We start from the raw sequence: 24,034 nt of genomic DNA on the forward strand, positions 1-24,034 counted from the left end.
GGAACTAAGGGATTTGCCCTGTGGCACAGGGAGTGATGTGGTAGAGTCTTGTGTGTGTCTTTCGGCTGAACTCAGCTGCAGTGAGTCTGGACGGAGAAGGGAGTGGTTCTCCGCACAGCACGATCGGTTTGCTGTAGCCCTTCCTGTTTTGTGGGTTGGGATTAACACATTGGTGTTTCTTCACTGGTTTGATTGTCCCCATTCGACATTTTGGTCCCCCAAGTATGGGTCAGACTCGGCTGCTTCCCGTGAGGCCCTAGAGATGAATGAGTGGGTTGCTCCTGCCCTCGGAGAAAGCAGGACATTGAATTTCAAGTCAGGAGAATTCAGGTTCTGTCTCTGTTAGATGGCCACGAGACAGAGGATGTTGTCCAGAGCCCTTAGCTATCCTGAGCCTAAGTTTTCTTATATCTGAAATGGAGGCCGTTGTACTCAGAGGTCCAGGGGAGGACTGGGGGCATGTGACGTGTGGGGTTGCCTGGCAGACGTGAAACGCACACAGGACATTCTCAAGGAACTGATGGCCTCGTGTTGAAGAGAGCCTCTTTACATTTGTGTGCAGTTGCAGGAGCAGGAGACCGGGTTCTGCTAATAGAATAACACAGAAGTTTTCATGGAGCAGAAAGATTCCTTCCAGTTGAGGGGCTAGGGGAAGGATTAACGGAAGTGGGGGGAGCCCTACTCGGCCGGGCCTCGGAGGGCGGGTGGCGTTTTAGCCCGCGGAGATGGTGTGCGGTGTTGAGTGTGTTTGGGGCTTACTCCTGAACCTCGCTGGCAAAGCTTGACGGCACCTGCAGGACAGCAGTAAGAGATGGGGCGGGGAGAAGCGGGGCCTGACCGTGGAGGTCCTGCGGGCAGTGTTGAGGGGTGCTGGTGGGGAGCAGTGGGCCCCTACTCGGGTGTCACCAGAGTCCCTTTGGCCTTGTGTGCAGGATGGCGTGGTAACTGGGGCCTGGAGGCAGGGCAGGACCCTTGGGGTATGGAGCTGGGGTCTGAGCAGGGACGGGGACGGTGCGGAGGGAGAGGACAGAGAGGGGCTCAGGGAAGAGACACTGTTGCAGCCATTCATAGAGGTGAGTGATTTCTTTACGAAACAAAACACCACCAGAAAGCAAGCGGCCTTTCACAGCATGTCCGCAGCCCTGGCCGTGGTCAGCCGAGGTCTTCTGGGCAGCGTAGCGCGCTCTGGAGGGTAGTCCGGACCTTTCTGAGTTGCCCTGCCGGCGGACGTTGAGGTGGTTTGCGGATCTTCACTGTTACCATAGCGTAGGGACTCGGGGATTTATATTTAAAATCTTGACGGATGATGCCACTTTCATTCCAAAAGTTTTTCAAATGTGTCTGCGCTGGGGCACTGGCTGGCTCAGTCAGGAGAGCATCCGACTCCTGATCTCAGGGTCGTGAGTTCGAGCCTTGTTGGGCTACTCGTGAGTTCTACTCCTGTTGGGAGTAGAGGTCATTTCAGATAAATGAAGCTTAGAGCAGTTTTGTGTGTGGTAACATGAAAGCTTTTGGCCAACAATAGACATTACTATTATAAATGAATTAAATAAAAAAATGCACGTAGGGTTTCTGTTGTTGGTTGTAGGTGTGCCGGTTCCTCGTTTACAGTGTCAGGCAGCAGGAATTTCCGGGCCTCGCTGCAGTCTGGCGGTTTTTCCCCTTAGTGCTCTGGCCGAGGGGTTCTGAGAGTCAGAAGTCCGGAACAGGTGCATAAGCCCTCTGCGCGTTCACTTTCACGTTCGGGACTGCGCTCCAGGGCTGGCCTGTAACCTTCTCCGCTTTCTTGTGTTAGGGCACGTTTAATTTTAACTCTTTGGGGGAAGAGCATAACATACTGATAAACGTCTTTAGAAGTTTTGTCTGAGATTTTGGATTTTTTGAGAATCGGTTCCTGCAATGGGTTAGCATCTACACAGTCTACGCCTGGTACTTGTGGCCAGACTCCTCAGGCCGGGGGCGGCCCCTATCCCTCTCTTGGTCCAGCCGCGTTTCCCGGCCGGCGGCGAGGCTTGTCTGCGCCTCAGTAATGGGAAGCAGGGCTGGTGGTTGCCTTCGTGTTTCTCTGGTTGGATGTTTTTAGTCATTTGTGTTCTTTTGTGACTCTTCCATAATCTTGTGCATTTTTCTGTTAGGCGTTTCCCGCGTGCAGTGGTATACTTCTGTTTTCATTTTCAGTTTGAATTTCCTGGTCAGTTGAGTGCAGGCCCCTGCACCAGAGTTCCTGGGGCGCAGCTGGTTTCTTTGTGTGCCGGCGGAGGGCGACGGTCGTTGTTTGGGGCCACGCCTGAGAACCAGTGCTAGTGCTCTTGGTGTCATCTCGCTTTGGCTAATTAATTAATAGCCGCTGACATTTTAGGGCCTGCTACAGTTTGGAAAAGTGCTTGGTACCCCTTGCCTCTGTCAGCTTACACAGGCTTTTAGGTAGTTCTTGTTAACTGGTTTTAAGGGTCTCTAGTAGTTCTCGAGACTTTCTGTCATACCTGCTGATTTTCACAAAATGTTTGAGCCACTTTGTCATGTGTTGTAGGGTATTGGGAGAAAACAACCTCTGTACCCTTGGCCAGAGTTCTTCAGAGGTTCTGGGGGCGCACTGACCCTTTGCGTGTCCCGTAGGGGAGTCTGGCTTCTGCAGGGCAAAGCCTTGCCAGGCAGCTCTTAGACACAGTTACGGAACACGTGTGCTGGTCTCACAGAGCGAATAACTTCTGTGGTCACGTTGGAGGGCAGAGGCCGGGGCTGGGCTCTGCCTTACTGCAGTGAGGAGCCGCCTCCTCCTCCTCCCTCAGGCAGACCGTGGGAAGGTGTGTACCAGATGAACACACTGGGAGATATTTATTTATTTATTACTATTTTTTATTTTATTTTTTCAGTGTTCCAAGATTCATTGTTTATGCACCACACCCAGTGTTCCATGTAATACGTACCCTCCTTAATACCCGTCACCAGGCTCCCCTAAACCCCCACCACTTCCCTTCCAAAACCCTCAGTTTGTTTCTCAGAGTCTACAGTCTCGCATGGTTCATCTCCCCGGGATGTATTTATTTTTAACAAGGTTTTTCATTGTATGCACAGCATATCATTAGCTTCTTAGAGCAGCTCTGTGAGTTAGGTAAGACACTTTCCAGACGGGTTGACTGGGACTGTGGGAGGCTGCTTAATGTCCCAAGGCCTTGCAGGCCTTCGCTGGCAGAGCCTGGGATCGAACCCTGGGGTCAGTTCTGTCAGATAGCAGGTGAAGCTCTGCCCGGCCTTCTGGACCGGCTTCTGTACTCTGCAGTACAGTGCTGTGGTGCGGGGGCAGTGTCGTCCCCGAAACCTGGACGGGAGGGCCAGGTTCCAGAGCTAATTGGGTCTGATTCCAAGTTCCCGTTTATTGGTGGAGTCTCTTTCTTCTACACTGGTGGTATTTCTGATCCTTTTAATAGTGGACTTTTATTTTTTAAATAGCTCAAGTTTAACTTTTATTTCTGTAGTTGCAAAATTGCATTTTAAAAAAGACGTAAGTTATATCCAAAACACTTACTGTGTGCTTTTCAATGTAGAGACCAGAATAAATACAAAGATGCCGCTAATCTACTGAACGATGCCTTGGCCATCCGTGAGAAGACTTTGGGCAAAGATCATCCTGCGGTTTGTATATCTGGTTCTTTCCTTTTTATATTTAATTTTCCCTAATAGATTTTTTTTTTACCCAACTCATTTTAATATTAAACTCAACAGGGAAGGTTTAAGAGCTGCCCTTTGACTAGAGGTGCAGGTAGGAGTCCTCACTCACTCAGTCCCCGCGCTGAGCTCTGGCCCTGGAGGCTCTGACGCTCGGCCTTTGCCTGTGCACGTTAATCTGTTCATCACCACTACTTCCCATGGATCACGTACTCTGTTTTTTTATCCGAAATCAAATTGCATGTACTTCTATAAATTTTTTTCTGAAGAATTTATATTTTTCTTAAAATCTGGCCAGATTTGCAAGCAGATCTGTGTTTGGGTTGGCTTTGTGGCTTCCAGTGAAATTTAAAAAAAAAAAAAAAAAATCAAGATCATGGTGTTGTTGATTGATTAATTTGAGTGTCTCCGGTTCACTCAGTGTAACCTGTAGCGCGTTGTGAACTGCCCTTTGCTTCTCACTGAAGTCCTGTCCCCTCGCTCCGTGGAGAGCACGTCCCCGAGAGCGTGAGACTGAGGTCCTGCCGCTGCCGCTGCTTACCGGTCTCTGCTGGTCCCTCCGTTGGCAGGTGGCGGCGACTCTGAATAACCTTGCAGTGCTTTACGGCAAGAGAGGGAAGTACAAAGAGGCCGAACCGCTGTGTAAGAGAGCGCTGGAGATCCGAGAGAAGGTGCGGGCAAAGACGTGCACTCAAGTATTTCAGGTTTTGTGTTTTGAGGAATGACCCCTGTGGTACGTTGTGACTGACCATTTCCTGGAAGAAACTCACCTGGTAAAGGCTGAGGCAGACAGCCCACAAAACGCAGCCGGACGAGCCCACTCCGACTGGGGTTCAAAAGGAGGGTGTTCAGGGACACTGCGTGGTGCAGTCCCATAAGCGTCCGCCTCTTGGTTTTGGCTCAGGTCGTGATCTCGGGGTCGTGAGATCGAGCCCTGCATCAGGCTCTGTGCTCAGTCAGCTTGCGATTCTCTGCCCTTTCCGGTCGTGCGCGCCCGTGCTGCTCTCTCGCTCTCGAAACAAATAAATAAATCTTTAAAAATAAATAAATAAATAAAAGGGTTGGGGGAGTGGGTTCAGTCTTCGTGCCCTGCCCGCCTGATGTGGCCTAGAAATAACTGCAGGAGGAGGAGCCCCTGAAGACTGGACGTGGAGGGCATTTGCCGTTTGATAGCGGGGCATGTACTTGTGGATAAGAAAAATACTGAAATTGAAAAATGAAGTCACCAAATATGCTTATATAGCTTAAAAAAATGAAGTGATTTTCAGAACTGAAGTTTGGCTGAGAAGTACAGATTCCATCGCTGTCCTGGGTATTAGTCCTGCGGCTGCAGCCTGTGCTAATTAGGTGTTAGGGAAACGTGGCCTGGTAATCTCAGCAGGCAGGGGGCTCTGGTATCATGTCCAGGCCATGAATGACCAAGGGTAGTATTTTAAATTGATATTTCCTGTGGTTATTTACCAGTGATACTGCAAGGTCATTTAATTTTTGGCCATGTGGTGAAATTGGGAAAGGGGAAATAAAAGGGGCTCCTCATCAAATTACACAGGAGAACTTTTCTCATGCCACCATCTGCATGATACCTATGAATTAAAATAGATTTTGAGTGGCCTGGGGTAAAGTCGAAGAGAACATGGAAGTATCCAGTGGAGGATTATGAGCTCTGTTCTGTCATCTGCCAGCTTTATCCATGCGCAGCTGCTTTCGTTCACTCATTTAGTAACGCGTGCGGAGGGTTCTGGGTGGTAAGAGCTGGTGGGCGTGCTCCTTCCGTGGGGCTCGGCCGCACGGGCTTCGTGGTTAGAGCTCTGGGAGTGTGCAGAGCAGGGACTCCTGCAAGCCCAGGGTGTGCAGGTGCACCGGGGACGGCTTCCCGCAAGTGCTGAGTGTTGGAGCTGGTCTTACGTAAGTCCCCCAAGCAGGGAGGGGAAGGCCGTGCAGAGAGGCATGGGCGGGCAGCAGGCCACACTGGGGACATGGGTGAGGGCACGAGGCTGAGAGAACGAATGGTTTTTTCAAGGTAGTAGGGAGGTGGGTTAGTATTTATTCATCTGTGAGTCAACACTTTTCTAGGTACTGGGGTTACAGTGGTGTAGGAGATAGAATTTGTACTGTTGTGGCTTACATTACATTACACTGGGCAATGCCGGACTACACAGGTAAGTAAGATCGTTTCGGGTGGTGATACTTGCAAAGAAAGAACAACCAGGATGCCTGTGAGTTAACCTGGGTAGAGACGGGCTGAGGCTCCCATGAGCCGGATGGAAGGAGGTGCCCCTCTGAGGGTTGAGCAGTTAGTGGGGGGTGTAGCTGGGGGGCTGGGAGAAGGGCACCAGGCATGTGGGGTGGGAGCTCCAGGAGCCCTGAAAGTGGGGTGTGAAATAGGAGGGCTGTGGTTTGGGGTGGGTGCAGAGGACCTTCAGGTCTTAGTGGGAAGGGATATGTGGGCTGAATTCGAGAGCTAGAGATTCCTTTTGAAGGTTTGCATGCATAGGAGAGTCTGGTGCGCTAGCTCGGGTCAGAAAGGGCTCTTCCAGAACTTGGGGGTCATACCAATATAATCTTTATACAGCCATTTCCTAGTTTCAGGCCCTGAGTTCTAATGGCACCTGTGCCAGCCCCCGTGTGGGGTCACTGTAAGGATGAAAGGTTGAGAGTGTGTAGGGAAATCCGTACAGTCTCTTTTTACCCAACAAGAGTATGAGTTTTGGCTGTTTCTTTCTTTCTTTCTTCCTTTCTTTTCTTTTTCTTTTTTTTTTTTTTTTTAAAGATTTTATTCATTTATTTGACAGAGAGCCCAAGTAGAGGAAACGGGGGTAGAGGCAGAGGGAGAAACAGGCTCCCCACGGAGCAGGGAGCCCGACATGGGCCTCCATCCCAAGACCTTGGGATCATGACCTGAGCTGAAGGCAGCCGCTTAATGACTGAGCCACCCAAGGCGCCCGTCTGGTTTTTTTTCTTTGTGTATACTGCGGGACTGTGGGCCTGGACGGTGGGCACAGCCACGGTTGTGTTGAGAAAGGGTCCTTCTCCTGGGGGGTGGAGAACGGACTGGATGGCACTAGAACAAATCGATGTTCCTAACACACCCATTTTTCTTTGCAGGTTTTGGGAAAGGATCACCCCGACGTTGCCAAGCAGTTAAATAACTTGGCCTTACTGTGCCAGAATCAGGGCAAGTACGAGGAAGTAGAATATTATTATCAAAGAGCCCTGGAGATCTACCAAACAAAACTGGGGCCTGATGACCCCAATGTGGCCAAAACAAAAAATAACCTGGTATGTGGACAGCGGTGCCCGCTGTAGGTAGAGCCCCAAATGCTGGTTTTTTGATCTCTGAGCTTTGTGTCGTTTAACCTGTAGACAGGAATGTGTCTTCTCTACGAATGAAGTTACTAAGTACTTTATTTTATTTTAAGGCATCCTGCTATCTGAAGCAAGGAAAATTCAAGCAGGCAGAAACACTGTACAAAGAGATTCTCACTCGTGCACACGAAAGGGAGTTTGGCTCTGTAGATGGTAAGGACCCTGCTTTCGCTTCTGAGCAGACACGGTTGTTAGCGTGCATTAAAAATGGTGATTCCCAGCCGGAACTCGGTAATACTCAAGTCACCGTCTCATTTTCAAGGTAGAATTTAATTGAATTTTAGAAATGATTTTGCCGATAGCACTTAGAGGAGAGGATAGGACACAGTCGGAGTGTCATGGGCTCAATGATTCGTTCATCTGCCATCCAGTGGACATGGCGGGGTCACCAGGTACTCAGTGGGTCGCGTGCCTTGTGGTCAGGGGTGATAGGCCAGCTACCCCCTGTCTTTTTGCGTTGCCCTCTCCGGAGTCCAGGCTTTGCTCTTGCACAACTCAGAGCACTAACCCCAGAAAACCTCTCTGGAGGCATCGGTGCTCTCTGGATTTACTGTGATTCTGGTTCTCCCGGCGCCAGCAGGGACAGTAGCATCAGCACCACGTGGGACCTTTTGGAAATGTAAATGGTTGACCCCATGCCAGGCCTGCTGGGTTATTGGACTGTCTAAAAGAGCCAAGGCCTGTCTCCGTATTCCTCAAAGTGCTATGGGTATTTAATATACAGTTTTGGGGTAAATATTTTAAAAGATTTAAAATGTTTCATGCAACAGTTTTATATGTGTGTTAAGTAAGGCATTTATTTCCCTCCGCATCAGGTGTTCCACAAGGCGTGGGGAATGAGTGTTATTACTGGTGTGCAGGAAACCTGAGGCTGCACAGGGGAAGCGGTTTTGCTTAATAAATGTTTTCGTGTGTAGAGAGTTTCTAGAAACCACTTGGGAAAAGTCTTCGGAGTGTATTAGCTTTTTCCCCTCCTTCGCTAAGTGGAACAGTAGATCCCTTTTACTCTCCGTGCACAGGAGGCTGCGGGCTCAGCGCGGGGGTCGTGGGCGGGGGCAGCAGCCCGCCTCCAGCTGCAGAGGCCGGTGCATTGTGTAGTGATTCCAGGGCATTTCCTTGATGCTTTTTAAAAAAAGCTCTGTTCTTGGGGGATACTTGTTTCCTTAAGATTTGCTGGCTTCTTTTCTAAAAACAAGCATAGAGTCCAGTTAAGTTCTAGTGAAAGCAGCTTTCCTGTGTTTGCCCTCCATACAGATGTCCCATGCAGGACACGAGGTGCAGATGTGTCCTGTTGCTGTCTGTGGGTGCCCTTCAGGCTCCCGGGCCTGCTGCTCATGGCGCGCCCACGCACTGGTGTCACTTGGGGTCCCCGCCCGTGCGCCCTTAGCTCGCTGCGGGCTGGCCGCCGTAGCGGTTTGCCTCGCTCAATAGCTCCGACTGCGCTCCGTGCTGTTTGTAGGCCTCAGGTACTGTTCGCTCTCCTAAAGCCGGTATTGGAATCGGGCTTCAGGTTTCTCCTGTGACGTAGCGAGTCCTGATCACACGAGGAGCCGTGGACTCGGCCTCCCGAGAGGCAGTCTCAGTGTGGGAGCGTGTGTCATTTTCCCAACAGTCCGGTGAATTTCAGGAGTGAGGGCGCGGCAGCTGAAGCGGCTTGTCCGAGGTCTGGTCGTCAGTGAGGACGGTGTGTGAGCTCCGGTTTCTTCCTCTGGAACTGGAGATCGGTGCTCGTGGTGGGAATCCTTGAAAGTTCACGCAGAGAGGGCACGTGAAAGTCACCCATGATTCCAGCACCCGGATAACCTTCTGACATTTGTAGTGTCTTTCTGTGCTGGTTGATTTATGTGCGTAAGCCATACTTCACGTACAGTCATGTTTCTTTCATACTTGGACCTCAGGCATTTTCCTTATAAAGAAAATTTGTCAGAAACTTCGCTTTGAGCTTGCTTGTGCTCCATGGTGTGGGCACGCTGGTTGGTAGAGACTTACGGAGTGTCATGGTTAAGGTTCTTGAAAGTTAAGACGGCTTCATCAGTATCTTTCTCCACTCTGCTCCCAGCATCTTACCCTTCTCTTAGCCCCTGTTTAATGCTGGCGTTCGGAAGTTCGGAGGGCCCCCCAGTGGTGTGTGAGCATTTGAGGGGCCCCGGCGTATTTGTCCACTTCCTTGACAGCTGCCTGCCCTGTTTGGGTACATGGGGTTGTGTGTCTGTGTGTGTGTGTTCACGGCGCTGCACGTGGATGGCCATCTGCATGTTTCTTCCGCCCTCATAGGCTCCACCGTGAACTTCCTCTGTCCAGATCCTAAAAAGTAGCGCCTAAGGAGGCTCACGTGAGAAACGAGAACTTGGCAGTCGCTGCAACTCGACAGCCTCTGCTCGTGGGCCCTGTCATGCTGCACTTTCATAGTACGGTATTTTTTCTCCCCTAGATGAAAATAAACCCATTTGGATGCACGCTGAAGAAAGAGAAGAATGCAAAGTAAGAATAAACTATTTTGAGAAGTTTACTAAATTGGTTACATTGTGTTTTAAGGTAAATATTCATTTGTTATGACTTAGGGAAAGCAAAAGGACGGGACATCTTTTGGAGAGTATGGCGGCTGGTACAAAGCCTGCAAAGTTGATAGGTACGTCTTTTTTTTCTTTATAAAAAATTGTATTTATTTTGTGGGGTGCCTGGGTGGCTCAGTTGGTAAAGCAACTGCCTTCAGCTCAAGTCATGATCCTGGAGCCGAGAGACCTTGCTTGGCAGGGAGTCCTCTCTGACCCTCCCCCTTCTCAGGCTGGCTCACTCTCATTTTTTCTCTCTCAAAGAAGTAAATCTGAAAAAAAAAAAAATTTTTATATATTTTAGATTAGATAGAGCAAGAGCAAGCAAGCGAGCAGTGGGAGGGGCAGACAAGGAGGGAAGGACAAGCAGACCCCATGCTGGGCGCAGAGCCTGACACAGGGCTCAATCTCATGACCCCGAGATCATGACCTGAGCTGACATCAGGAGTTGGACACTCAGCCGACTGAGCCGCCCAGGCGCCCCAATAGGTATGTCCTTTGAACTAAACTGTCCTGGAAGGTGCTTGTGCTTTAAGATCACCTTGTAAATGACTGAACACGGAAAGTTCCTTCGGGTGGTACGTGTGCACAGTCTCCCACGTTCACAGATTCCAGTCAGGAAACCCGTAACTTCGTAACGAGGTCATGTACCTACACACAACTCACTGCAATGTTGGTGAAATTCAGCTTCTGTCCAGTACCACGGCTCTGCCCGAGGCCAGCTGCCAAAGCGCAGGAGGAGGAGGTCACGAAGTAGGAAGCCAGTGTGCAGGGTGGCCTCGGAGCAGACTCTGGAGACGGCCGCATTCTGCAGGACTCGGCAGTCGCGTGTCTGGCACGTGGCAGACCCCCCCACTCCTGTCCTCGCGGCCCTTGGCACCTCCGGGGACTGTGTGGCTGCAGGGGGCAGGGTGAGACCCTCCCCTGCTGCCCTGTGAGCCTGTGCTGCCCGCACCTCTGTTTCGTCTCCCGACTGGAACACCTTCCTGGCAGATTTTTCCCTCTCATAACTGTGACTTCCCCTAGAAGACCAGTCTGCCGGTCATCTGTTCCCGGAAAGTTCTCTGAACCCTCTTCTGGGTTCCCCGTAGCACTTACCATAAGAACCAAAATTTATAGGCTTTGTGTTTTCCACTGCTACGTAAATGTCTCAGAGACCTGGGGTATAGCTTCTTTATTTCGGTGCCGTAAGCGCTTGTTATGAACAAAGAGAACTGTGGAAGGACGCATGTATGCGAAAAGCACACCTAGGTGTATTTTTAGGTTTATTTCTAGCTTTTTCTAAGATTGCTGTGAGGAGTGCAGCAGCCGCCACATCCCCGTGCACACTGTTCGCTCTTCCCGTGTGCGGCACTCGCCTGCCTCCGACCCTTTGCACTTGCGCTGCTTCCCTTCTGCTTGTGGACGGAGGGAGGTGTATAGCAGCATCAGACACCGTGTCCTCTCTACTGCCCAGTGACAGAGCAGCTCTGCTCCGGGCCAGGCATGGTGGTCCTCAGACAGAGCCAGCACACACGCTTCTGTTGACGGGGCTGGCGGATGGTGAGAGCGGCTGTGGCCCGCAAAGAGCACATGAGCGTGTCGTGCTGGCTGCGGGGCTCAGCACAGCGGGCCCTGGCCCTGCGGAGGGCTCCACGGGAGTGTCGGGGGCAGCCCCACTGCTGAAAAGTAGGCAGGTGGTCCTTTGGGAGAGAAGAACTTTTCAGAGGGGCACCTGGGTGGCTCGGTTAGTTAAGTATCCCGCTCTTGATCTCAGGGTCTTGAGTTTAAGTCCTGAGTTGGGCTCCATGCTGGGCGTGGAGCCTGCTTCAAAGAAGAAAAAACAAAGCTTACGGAAATTTATAGTTTAAAAAAGTACTGTAGAAATTTAAAAAGTACTTCTCACAAACTTGTTTGTTAGTGCTTTAGATTTTGTGCGGTTAATAGTAGTTCTAAAACTTGTATTTAAGAAGTCTGTGTATCTTATGCTTTCTTACAGTCCAACTGTTACAACTACTTTGAAAAACCTTGGGGCACTTTACAGACGTCAAGGCAAATTTGAAGCTGCAGAGACATTGGAAGAAGCTGCCATGAGGTCCCGTAAACAGGTCAGTGACCTGCCTTCTGTTCTTAACTCACCTGTTGGGCCTTTGAGTGTAATGACTCTCTTTTATATGACTTGTCAAAGGCTTGATTTAGAAATAGAAAATATTTTAGCTTGTGCAAGGAAAGTTATATTGTTTAAAAGGCTTAACTGTGACACCAAAAGCACAAGCCGCAAAAGAAAAAGTCGATCAGTTAGATTCACCACCATGAATTAGAAATGTTGGTGCACTTAGGACACAGGAAAGTGAAGACCCCCACAGAAATGGATGGGAGCATTTGCAGGTCACATCTGAGGACCCAGTACCCAGAATGTGTAAGACAGAAGGATCTCCTAGTTTAGAAGTGAGCGACGGAGCTGGATAGTCATTTCTCTGCTGACGGCACACGAATGCCCACACGCGTGTGAAGAGATGCTCTGCGTCCCTCGTCAGCAGGGACGCGCACATCCGACCGCTTCACAGCCGCCATGGCGGGGACGGCGTGAGTCCAGAGCAGACAGGAAGTAGCAGGTGTGAGGGCAGGACGGAGCGGCGGGAGCCCCCGTGCGCCGCCGGTGGGGTGGGGTGTCGTGGGCTGGTGCGGTCACTGCGCACTCAGCGGTCCGCTGCGAGGTCGGACTTGGGCTGAGGTGCCGTCTGTGGAAGCTCGGGAACGGCGTGCTTGCTGCCCCGTGACCGGGAGGCTGCCGGGTAACCAGTGAATGCGCTACTCTGCGCGCGCGCGTGCGTTGTCGCTCTCGACCCGCAAGAACGACCCGCAGACGAGGTTGAGTGGCAAACTTCTTTATTGACAATCTTCTACATATCTTGATTCAGGAACCCCGCGCCACAATTTTAGCCCCTTATTATAGTTAACAATAGTTAGAGATGCCCAATCACCACATCACACGATACACCTAAGCACCAATCAGACATACTACCTATGACCTTATCCGTGAGCATGTGAGATGCTCGTGGGCGCCTACGTGACTCTATTGTTCTACAGATCTTGTGCCTTTCCCAAGACTCCTGGTAAATCATATATCTTTCTTGTGACTCTAGGCATTGTTTGTGCGTCACCCATGAGCGCACCCATATTCTTTGGGTTAAACATTCACAGCCCTTCCTCCTCAGGCATATCCGTCTACGTGACTCCTAGCTCCTGCTCCATGGCTCTCCACAGCTCCCCCTTTTTTATTATTTATATGGCAGGGATCGTGCCTGTCTTAGGTTGCCAATCCTCAGCACACATGCTTACCCGTCATCGGGTACTCCCCCCAGATCGAGGAGCCCCTGTCTTAGGTTGCTATGGTGAGGGATCAGTCTTACCCGTCTTTGGCTACCGATCCAGCATACTAAACCATACTTGGGGGGAGGTACTGGCCTCCAGAGCCATCATAATGAGCGTCTGAGTCAGAACCGTCAAGGCTCTAATGTCTGTCTGGCTTGAGGAGGAAGCCTGCATAATCTGTTCAGCCAATATTGGAGTCAAGGAGTAACTTGGTGGCGACTAAGACCGTTCCTTGAGCTTGCCGCGATTGGCCATCTGCTGGTTACGTACGATGGCTCTCACCTTATAAACTTCTGCAAGTAGTATCTCAGCCGCACAGGGCAAAAGGCACATGAAAAAAATAACGACTACTAGCACACCTATAATAGATCCCACAACATACCATACATGCGTCAGGGAAGGAAAGTGAGAAAACAAAGAGCTTACAAAGTTTTTAGCAAGCTGAGCAACAGTTTGCCCAATATAAAGAGCCCTGGATTGCCAACACGTGTTGCATTAAAATAAGCGTCAGTAACAAACATGAGTTAGGGTGAGAAGATTGCACTCTATGCTGAGCCATTTGAAGAAGGGCTTGAAGCTGGGCAGTCTCTTGTCTCGGCCACAGTTGAACTGACTCCGCCTTCACGGGGACAGGTTGCAGGACAGTCATCGTCGCTATCATCACCATCACCAGCACCCTCCACAGGTTCCACGGCCACCAGCCTGGTGAGGCGTTCCGGCACCCAGAGTGGAGCAGGCGCATCCTGTGGGAAAACACAAAGGGAACCTCGGTGCCACCCAAGCACCGGGTTGGGTTTGGATAATTGGCCTTGCAAGTCTCCTGCCCCTCTCAGAGTCTTTTAAGCCCTGAGGGCCGCCGTGGCTATCTGTTAATACACTGCAGGGGGGTATGTACTCTGCACTTGGGCCCCGAGATATGGCCCCGTGCCTGTCAGCATTTCCAAATTCCATTGCGGGTTACCCGCGGCTGCATTTCTCCGTGCTGTGTCCAGACAATTGTCCTGATTTTGGATTTTCCATTCTAGATATTGTCCTCCACTTAATACCGCCCTGGCCAAGTTGGCCCAATCCTCGGGAGCGAGGTAGAGTGCTCCCAGCGACTCCACAAGGGAGACCGTAAAGGCTGCCTGGGGCCCATAGCCGCTAACTGCCTCCTTCAGCTGCTTTACAAACTTAAAATCTAGTGGCTGGTGGTACCTCTGCTGATTCTGATCTTCTAACACTGGAAAAAAACCTTTTCCCGGGCCAAAGACCTCTCTCCAATTCTCCGCGGCGCAGCCCGAACAATAGCACGTCTTGGTGCAGCTGGGCTTATAAGGCGGGGGCCACTCATGGGGTGGCGCCGTGGGGTTAGAATGCGGAAGCGGCGTAACTTTCGTTTTTAATTTCGATTGTGCCACAACTGCGGCTTCCGCCCCTGCTCTCAGCTGCGCTATTACTTCTCCCTGCACTCTTAACTCTCCTAATGCTTTTTGCAATTCCGCCTCTTTATCCTCAAATCGTTGCCTCATGGCTTCCAAGTCTGTCTGGAGACCGGGAGATTCCTCCTTCTTGTTGTTTGCCTCTATCTTTCCTAGCTCCTGCAACTCGCTTTCTGACATCCCTTCTGAGCTTTCGCTTTCGGGGTCAGAGTCTCGGGAGGAGCCCTTACGGGATTCTTCTTTCACTCGCTCAAAAACTTCCCCTCCCTGTAGTACTGCTCGCTGCAGGGGCTCTCAGGGGGAATGCAAACATACTTTCACCAGGGACCACAGGGCGAGAGTCCCCGGGGATGTAGAGGGGCAGAGTTTTAAGTCCTCGCCCAGGTGTTCCCATTGTGGCACATTTAGGAGCCCTTCTTCTATAAACCAGGGGGCAATCTCGCCGGCCTCTTTTAAGAAGGCACGAGCAGTCTTAGACTTTAAAGGAGTGCCATGGGCTTTCAAAATATCTCTCAATGGACCTTCCATTCTATATCTGGCTAATTCGTTTCCCATTCCGGAAACTTTCTCCCCTCTGAGGAACTTAAAACTTTAGCCCTTTAGGATCGTCCCCAGAGAATTTTCTCCCGTCTAAAGACAGGAAATAGGCATGCACTTTCCTTATCGTTGCTCTTACCCCAATCCTTGGTCCACGTCCAGAGTCGCGGTTCCCGGGTTTCGGCACCAGTTGTCGCTCTCGACCCGCAAGAATGACCCGCAGACGAGGTTGAGTGGCAAACTTCTTTATTGACAATCTTCTACATATCTTGATTCAGGAACCCCGCGCCACAATTTTAGCCCCTTATTATAGTTAACAATAGTTAGAGATGCCCAATCACCACATCACACGATACACCTAAGCACCAATCAGACATACTACCTATGACCTTATCCGTGAGCATGTGAGATGCTCGTGGGCGCCTACGTGACTCTATTGTTCTACAGATCTTGTGCCTTTCCCAAGACTCCTGGTAAATCATATATCTTTCTTGTGACTCTAGGCATTGTTTGTGCGTCACCCATGAGCGCACCCATATTCTTTGGGTTAAACATTCACAGCCCTTCCTCCTCAGGCATATCCGTCTACGTGACTCCTAGCTCCTGCTGCATGGCTCTCCACAGTGCGTGGCAGCAGGCGAGGCTACCTAAAGGGGGGTTTGGTTTCGGTTTCTCTTCGGAGGATCGGAGAGGCAGGTGTGAGTTTTCCCTTCCTTAGTGGTATGTGTGTCGGTCGTTGTGTGCTTGTTCATGGCCAGTTCTGTCTGAGATTCGAATAGCCCATATATGCCCGAGAGGTTTTTTTCTCTCTAAAGAACCTGTGCAGAGTGATGAGAGCAGACCCGGTAGCAGTGCTGTCTCCGCCCGTGCCCCTTTCTTCAGGTCCGTCACCCTTCAGGGGTCCTCTGGCTCTGGAGGGCTGCGTGGGGGGAGAGCGCCCTGTGGCGTCGGCAGCCTCCTGGGGCCTGGCTGTGTGCGGGCCCTGCTGGGGAGGCCAGGTGGCATAGGCCGTCCTGGTGCCCATCCTGGCCCGGGAGTGTGCCCACCACTCATCTTCAGGAGTCTTGCCAGTAATCCGGGCTTCGTTCTCAGGTGCCGGGATAGTGTGTATCAAGTGAGCCAAGTCTGGGGTCATGAGTTGCAGGAATTTAAAGGAAGGGGTTGGCCATGCTTTACCGGGAGTGCTGCCCTCCTGCCGGCTGCGGGGCCACGGTCTGCCTTACTGTCAGAGTCACAGCGGCACGGCGTCTGCTTGAGGTGTGTGCCTGTTGGGGAGGAAACTGTGAAAGTCGGTACAGGTGTCCCATTTGCAGGAGCTGCTGGGGTTAAAATCCCACTTAGAATAGGGAACGTGTTGCGTCTGGGTCTTTCAAACTGAAATGCACGCGGAGAACAGTCTCGGCCATGTTCGTGGTGCGGGAATGTTTTAGCCCAAGTGTGCGTGGGGCCCTCCCTGCCGAAATGAGGCGAGGGCTTGCTGCTTTCCTCACTCCCTGGTGGGAGTGTGTCCCAGCATCACCGTGAGGCCTGGCAAGCAGAGAAGTGGAGGGAATTGCACGCTTGCACGCCTGCCTCCCCGGGCCTGTCGTGGATGTTCGCTGCCCTCGGGCACACACCCCCACTGCTCTGTCCACCAGGCCTGTGCTGGGCGCAGCATTTCAGACTTGTGTGCATCACTGCGTTCCCTTGTGAATACTTAAGTGTGCAGATCACTCACGGGGGCCCAGTATTTGTTTTTTTTTTTTTTTTTTTTTTTTAATTTGAGGTAAGCTTTGTGAAGAGTGAAATGTCTTAAGTGTATATTTCTGAGAATCACTCTTCTGTGTGTAAGTGCTGTTTCTGGGTTGTTTCTTCCCCGGGAGAAGCTCAGCTGTCCTAGAGTCCTTCGTCAAGCTTCCTTCTAACGGCTCCAACCCTCCCCCTTGCCTGGCTCACAGGGTCTTGACAATGTTCACAAACAGAGAGTAGCCGAAGTGCTGAATGACCCTGAGAACATGGAGAAGCGGAGAAGCCGGGAGAGTCTGAACGTGGACGTGGTCAAGTACGAGAGCGGCCCTGACGGAGGGGAGGAAGTGAGTATGAGCGTAGAGTGGAACGGGGTAAGTACAGTACACAGCCGCCGGCCGGTCGCCGGGAGGCCGCCTGGCCCAGGCGCCCAGCAGGACTGCTGTCCTGCAGTTTCCTCTGGCTCACATGCTAGACACTGTCCTTTCCTCAAATTAAGTATGAATTAAGCTTTTTGTGAGTGCTTACCTTCTGCTAATAATGAAGTCTGTTACTTGTTTGAAGTGGTCATTTTCTTCTCCGTAGGGACCCATGAAAGCTGTTTGGCTTCACTTTGAGCGCTGAAATGCTGATTGAGTGTCCTGGTTACTTAGAGCCACAGTCCGTAACCTGGTTTTATTTTAATATTAGGGTTAATGTGGCAGAAAACTAACTTGCTTTTTTCACTTACCCATTTTCGTTGCTAACTCCAGTGCTCCTAATGTCACTGACCAGTGCTGTAGGTGTGTGAGAATTGCTTTAAATTCCTTAAGGGGAAGTCCTGTTTCAGACAGAGCTGGCCTCCAGATGAGAGCGGTTGGGGCGGCCGCTCTTCACGGCCCCCCTCGGTGCTGACTGCCGTGTTCCCGCTGAGGGTCCTGTGGCTCATCTGCCTGCACAGTCCTCTGCTAGAGGTTTTCGGATCCAGAACACGTGCCCGGGTTTGGAACATGTCGCTCCTAGCCAAGCTCTACCTCTGGGTTTTGCTCGTTTGCCCTTGTGGAGGTTCTCGCCACTGCTGTTTGCCCAGTGGTCGCCAAAGAGTGTGTGGCCTCCCGGACATTGTTTCTAGCAAATGTTGGTCACGCGGGGCAACGCTTTTGTATGTTGAGCTGGCGTCTTTGGAATTCTGCTTTTACCAGGGAGAGTTGAATGCAGGATTAGGTGCCCCATCAAAATGTTGTATTATTTTTCTTTGAAGTTGCAGTAGGTGCAGTTTGGTTAGGTAATTTTGCAGATGTTTTGCCAAATAGTAATCTTGGGCTTTCCTATACTCTTATCTTTTTGAAGGTATTTATTTGGGGGATTTTCTGTAGCTGGAGTGGTTTGATAAGGATACAATATTTTCTACATAATATTAGAGGCCAAAATTTTAGGGAGAGCGTCTTTTTGACTGTCTTTATCTGGCAGCTGCCTTGCTTTGGTGTTTCTGTGCCAAGACAACCAATCAGCATCTGCTTTTCCATTCCCCCAGTGGGCAGTAGTCTAACACATCAACGGCGATGGCCAGGCCTCCTCTCTCCTGCGTCTGGCCACACTGTGTACTGTACTGCCCCTGTGATTCCTGTCACCCTGCATGCCTCGCGTAGAGGGTCACATCCCTTCCCTGGTCTGCAGACGCCAGGCTGCAGGTTTTGGTTCTCTTGAATGAAGTTCTGGAGGAACTTTTTCTTGAGACAGTATTTCTAGGTCAATCCTGTCGTGCAGTCCCGTCATAAAATAATTTACAGTGCAGAGTTCTGTCTGAGACTCGGGTGAGGGAAAGCTGGTTTCTGCCCAGTGTGCAGGGCTGGTAGGTGGCTTCCTGTGGGCTTCCCATGGGGCCTGCTGCCGGAGTCACGGATGCAGAGGGCAGAAGTCATCCTTCCTCTGAGTGCATTCTTGGCCCTGCTTCCATTTCACATTTTGTGTCTCGCTTTGGACATGCTCACTTAGCACACTCACACGGGGGTGTGGACACCTTTTTACTTGACTCTTGGACACTAGAGGCTCTGTGTCTTCTCCAGAGGCCATCGCAGGGCTTATTGGGGGGTGGTGGTGGTCCACGGGATGAAAAAACGTAGATCCCAGATCTTAGGTCGTTCCGGACTTTCCTTGAGCCGCAGAAGGGGCCCTTTCTTCTCAGAGTCTGAGATCAAGCATCAGGTGACTCCGGAACTGCCTGGGGGTAGTGCCTGGGCTGCTGTGCTCACCCCCGGGCCCTGCAGCCCCTGCTCAGACCCGGCTCAGTCCGGCCTTCGCGGGAAGGCCTGGCTCGCAGGTTCTGAGGAGGTGGTGCTGAGCTCTCCCGACCTCAGGCCGGACTTTCATTTTCAGAGCGTACTGTGATGGTTTAAGAAGAGGTGATACAGGCAGTACGCACACCAGGACTTTTTTCAAGTCTGCCCGACAGAGGTGCAGGTGTCTGCTGCTGAAGGAGCCCTGTGTGGATGCCGCCTTCAGTCCAGACGCCTGCACTGCGCCCCCATGTTAGACTTTGCCCCGGTGTGAGACTGAGCGACTCAGGCCCTCAGAGTGGGAGTCCGGCGTTCCCTGTGGTGATGAGGCACGTGGTTGAGAGCAGCGGCCACCCGCAGTCGTTTACCTGTGCACGGTTTGGGTGCCAGGCCGTCCAGACCAACTGGGAACAAACTGGGAGTTTAGGTGCCGAGGCTAGACCCATCTTCTGTAGTTTCGTATTTCAACCTGGTGTTCTCTAAAGGTGGCTTCCCGGTTCTACTGGTGCGTGTTATTCTAGGAACTTGTCACACTTACAGTGAGAAAGTGCCATCTAGATTGTATCTTATGTTGGGGTTCTGCATTAGATTTTAAGTTTTTAAAAAAGGATTTCGGTGCCCTTTAAAAAGTTAACTGCTGCCGCAGGGAGAAGCCTTCTGTTGCCGTGTGGGGCAGGCGCTCCTGCAGCGTGGGGACGGCCGTCCCGTTCTGTTGGCATAGCCGTGTGCAGGAGCCCGTGTATGTGAGTGAGTGTGGTTGGTCCCAGTATTCAGAAATAACATGAAAATCAGAGGGCAGTGTGGGCCAAGGTCGGGCAGTCTAGGTTCTGATTGTGCCCTACAGCTGCCAGGAGTCTGGGTCCGCACAGAATCCCGTGCTGTTAAAATGCCGGAGAAGTAAGGTTACCGAATATACTGTAATCATTCATGTGACATTTCTGGATCAAGTTTTTAGGGAAGTGCAGTTCTGTTAAGTACATACCATTAAGATGGTGATTAAAGGACTGGAAAACGTAACTGCCTCACGCTTATTTTTGTATAAAGTACACAGAGCTGAAAGTCATTGTCAAGATAAGTCTGAGTTCTCTCTTTTGGTCCCGTTAAAGATGCAAATACTGTGTGCATAGGAATCCTATTTGGCCAGATTGGATTCCCTTTACTTTACCCGCTGTGCACATGGCTGCCGTCCCCTCTGAGGGCTGTGGCCACGTGCCTGGAGTCTGGGCCCCTCGAATGCGTGGGCTTCCTGCGCTGTGCCATTGTGCAGCTGTCCCACGAGGGCCCCAGGAAGCATCACATCCTCCGTTCCGTCTTCTCCACTCTGTCCTGTTTCTGACTTGCCAGTTCCAGCAGGGCCCTTCCGGAGGAGCCCGCCCCTCCTGCACGCATGGGAGCACTTGTTTTCCCAAAGATACTGACCTCATGCCCAAGATGACTGAGGAATGGGATAGTACAGACTGTTAATTAGAAATAGAGTTAGTTTTAAAAATGGTATTAGGAAGGGGCGCCTTCCTAAGCATCAGTCGGTTGAGCGTCTGCTTTTGGCTGGGGTCGTGATCCTCGGGCCTGGGATCGAGCCCTACATCGGGCTCCCTGCTCAGTGGGGAGCCTGCTTCTCCCTCTGCCTGCCTCTCTGCCTCTGCTTGTGATCTCTGTCAAATAAATAAATAAAATCTTTTCTTTTACTAAATAAAATCTTTTGAAAAATTGTATTAGGAAGACAACAAGAGTATAACAAAGAAAAAGAACAAAGAATTACTGCCTTTTGTTTCTTAGCTTATATGCTACAGTGTTCATTTCTGTTCAGAAACCCACTTCTTTGATGTTAAGTATTCTTTCCTGGCAGTACAGAGAAGTAGACTGTTTTTGAAAGAGTTAGAATGCGGGAGACCTCCCAACTTTCCAGCTTTTACTGAACAGAAATCCACCCGGGGTTGGGGTGGGCTTTGGGGTGGGCTTCTGCTGTTGCTCCCGCTGGTTCTGGAGGGTGAGTGCGAGGAGGGGGTGGGCAGCCTGCTCCCCCCCCCCCCCCCCCAGCCAGGTGCTGCCTCCCGAGCCCAGCTCCTGTGCGCCTGCTGCAGGGCGAGGCCTGTGTGTGTCCCACATGAAGTGTTTCCGGAATCTGGTCGCTCCCCGGTAGTCTGCTGAGTGGCCTGGGAGGGATAAGGAGCACGGCCCTAGTGTAAGCGATGGATTCTGAAACGAACCGCAGGGTTGTACTGTCTGTGGAATTAACAGTTAAATGTCCTTTCTCTGAAAGAGCAACAAGAACTTGTGTTTTCTTGTCCTCCCAACATTTGCGGGAAATTGGTAACAAATCTTATTTTTCCATTTTAAAGATGAGAAAAATGAAGCTCGGGCTGGTTAAATGATTTGCTGAGCGTCCCATGGTGAGTCAGAGCGGGTGGGGGCTCGGTCCCTGCAGGCCGGGGCTTCCGTACGGGACCACTGGGGTTCCGGTCTGCTGAGACCCGGGGTGCACTGCTGCCTGTGGAAATCCATTTTCTAGAATTAATCTTACTTTGGATAATTTGGATCAACTGCATGTTTAAAATGTGCTAAAGACTAAAGTCATTGGTTTTTTTCAAGTTTTTGAACTGTCTAAACGGTTAGAGCTCTTAAGAGAAAGTCCCCTCTGATGTCAGAACTCCACAAGAGTTCAGGGGTGTCAGAGGATTCCTGATGAAGTTAAAGGTTTGATGAACAGCCTCTTCTTATGTGCAGCCTTTATCTTTTGGTCACTGTCGATGTTTCTCAATATGGAATCTCCTTTCTGTACAGTTCCTGGACCTCGTGATAGTAAGTATCCTGGAGATTTCTAGCACAGTGCTAATCCACGCTCTGGGCACGGAGTGTTACTTTGATGACACGAGTGACTAGTCGTAAAAGGCAGCAGACGGGCCCAGTACCTCTTGGTCCTGGGCTGATAGAAGCAGGCGGAAGGTGATCCCGGATACTAAAGGGATGAGAAGCACTGCCGAGATCTGTGACCTAGAAATACTGTAAGCCGCGCTGCGTTCCGTGGGGGCTGGCTCTGTTCTCACAGCGGGCTCACTGGGCTCTCTCTCTCCGTTTCTGTCCGACAGGCCTAGCTGCCTCATGTGACGCTCACACTGTCTCCTGCATGACGGGCGGCTTCTCCAGCTTTCCTTCTCTCTCCAGTGCTGACTGCTGTGTTTAGCAATCCCCTAGGATTCTTGTCAGAGCGCCACCTCTCTGTGACTGGCCATTCCTTTCGGTGCTGCTGTCCTTTTTGGGGGGTTCCTTATCTCTGTATACATGTAGCTCTGCCAGATATGTACTTAGTAATATCAACTGTGTTAATAAAAACCATTTACTGTGTGATACGTGAGTTTAAGAATTAAGAGCGATTAGTCGTTCACTTTGATCAAAGGTAGTTAGAAGTCTCCTGCAGGTGTTAATGCCGTGGCATGACAGTGACCGTGGAACTAGCTAGGCCGTAGGAATAGGGCATGTGCTGCTTCTGTTGCCCTCTGAGACCCGGCGGGGCTGCCCGTGCCCCGGGCTCTCCCCTTAGGATCTCGCTCAAGTAGCATTTGCTGTGTAGTCTCTGTGACATTTTGGCAATTTTGCTTTTCTCCACTAATCTTTAAGTGTTCAGTGATTTGTGTATTTGTGTCTTTCTAACTTCTAATAAACTCACTCCAACTGACCCGTGTCTTGGTGTCTGTCTGCCCGATAGAACGTCTCACTCTCTCCGTGGAATGCGGCACTGCGTGGCTTCTTGAAGGAACGGGGCTGCTTTAATCTCACTGAGTGATTCATTCTGAGAATAAAAGTTGCTCATACACACAGTTTTTCAAACTCTGGTTCTTGGTTTTCATACCCAGATACCGCCAGATGTTTCACTGAGTACCGGGGCCACTTAGATGAGAGCCGGACACCTGCAAGGTGTCGGGGGTTCAGTTCTTGTATGGAATGACTGTTTCATTTAATTTCCGACCACACTTACAGTCAGCATTTAATAAAACTTTTTAAAAATGTACCAAAGGGGCGCCTGGCGGGCTCAGTCAGAAGAGCGTGTGGCTTTTGCTTTGTGGGGCTGTGAGGACAAGCCCCACTTCAGGTGTAGAGAACGCTCGCGTCCATGCCTCAGTAAACATGATGGAATTTACGGAAGAAGCAGTGCACCTAAGTGCTGCCTGTGCACGAAAGTGTTAAAAAAAAGCTGTCTCTGTCAGCCCTCACTGGTGTGGGCCCAGTTCTGTTAAACAGGGACCAGATGCTTCTGTTTTTATTAAATGTGGAATTTGATTTGGGTGATCTTCCAAGAAGCAGCCTTAATTTCCTTGAGACCGTTTCCATGTGTGACCTTTTGTTTCAAAACAGCGATACGATTTTTGGGGATATTATTTTTTGTTAGATCATTGGATTGTCTTGACTGAAATTTAAAGTGGGTAGATTTCTATTTAAAGTGTATTTACAAGACCTGGCAAACGTAATTTCTGTAGCAACCGTATTGCCAGCAGGTCACAGACAAGTAGGCCAACCTGATGTGAGTTCTTGTTTGCATTCAGCTTTGCCTCTCAGGAGGCCAGGACGGGCCGTCTGCAGTCTCACATGTGTTCACGTCTCTTTCAGGACGGCACGGGATCTTTAAAGCGCAGTGGCTCCTTTAGCAAACTCCGGGCTTCAATTAGACGCAGCAGTGAGAAGCTGGTTAGGAAGCTGAAGGGAGGAAGCTCTCGAGAGAGTGACCCAAAGAACCCCGGGTAACTATCCTCCTGCAGCCCCTGCTGACCGCCCCACTGCGCGGCGTCCCCGCTGCTCCTCGCGTCCCCGCCCCGGGGCTGGAGCGGCTCCGGCCCGCGTCTTCGGGCCGGCAGAGAAGCACCGCGCAGCTTCGGTCCGAGGCTGGAAGGGCGGGGCTTCCTGGCCTGTGCGGTTCTGCGGTTTTGTTGCTGCGCGTTCAGAAGAGCCCCAGCATCGACCAGTGGGAGCTTTGTATGAAAACACGGAGCACGATCACTTGCTTACTCTCGATAGCTGTTCCTTCTCTTTTTAAATTAGTGTTAGTGTAAATCCTTTAAAATTAGCTTTTAAAATCTTTTTAAAATCGTACCAGTAGCTGTGACTGTGTGAGACTCACCCGCATTACTGCAGGGAGAGGGATGGTGTTAAGCAGGATCGCAGTTGG

The 24,034-nt window shown here is 50.9% G+C and overlaps 1 protein-coding gene across 13 annotated transcripts in view; it reads left to right on the forward strand.

Annotated features, from left to right (window-relative positions):
- KLC1 (kinesin light chain 1) overlaps window positions 1-24,034 on the forward strand; it is a 60,670-nt gene that overhangs the window by 27,185 nt on the left and 9,451 nt on the right. For 3 of the 13 annotated variants that reach the window (XM_032345414.1, XM_032345415.1, XM_032345411.1), the window contains exons 6-14: window positions 3,546-3,633; window positions 4,236-4,337; window positions 6,772-6,945; window positions 7,086-7,185; window positions 9,464-9,513; window positions 9,594-9,661; window positions 11,563-11,671; window positions 16,834-16,995; window positions 23,479-23,609. In XM_032345414.1, coding sequence (XP_032201305.1) covers window positions 3,546-3,633; window positions 4,236-4,337; window positions 6,772-6,945; window positions 7,086-7,185; window positions 9,464-9,513; window positions 9,594-9,661; window positions 11,563-11,671; window positions 16,834-16,995; window positions 23,479-23,609 — 984 coding nt within the window. Of the gene's footprint in view, window positions 1-3,545; window positions 3,634-4,235; window positions 4,338-6,771; window positions 6,946-7,085; window positions 7,186-9,463; window positions 9,514-9,593; window positions 9,662-11,562; window positions 11,672-16,833; window positions 16,996-21,215; window positions 21,267-21,962; window positions 22,550-23,478; window positions 23,610-24,034 lie in introns of those variants that run through there. The other 10 variants (XM_032345416.1, XM_032345412.1, XM_032345420.1 and 7 more) reach the window with 9 other exon arrangements.

This window comes from Mustela erminea, chromosome 5 (genome assembly GCF_009829155.1).
Source record: "Mustela erminea isolate mMusErm1 chromosome 5, mMusErm1.Pri, whole genome shotgun sequence".
In the NCBI taxonomy this organism is placed as follows: domain Eukaryota; kingdom Metazoa; phylum Chordata; class Mammalia; order Carnivora; family Mustelidae; genus Mustela; species Mustela erminea.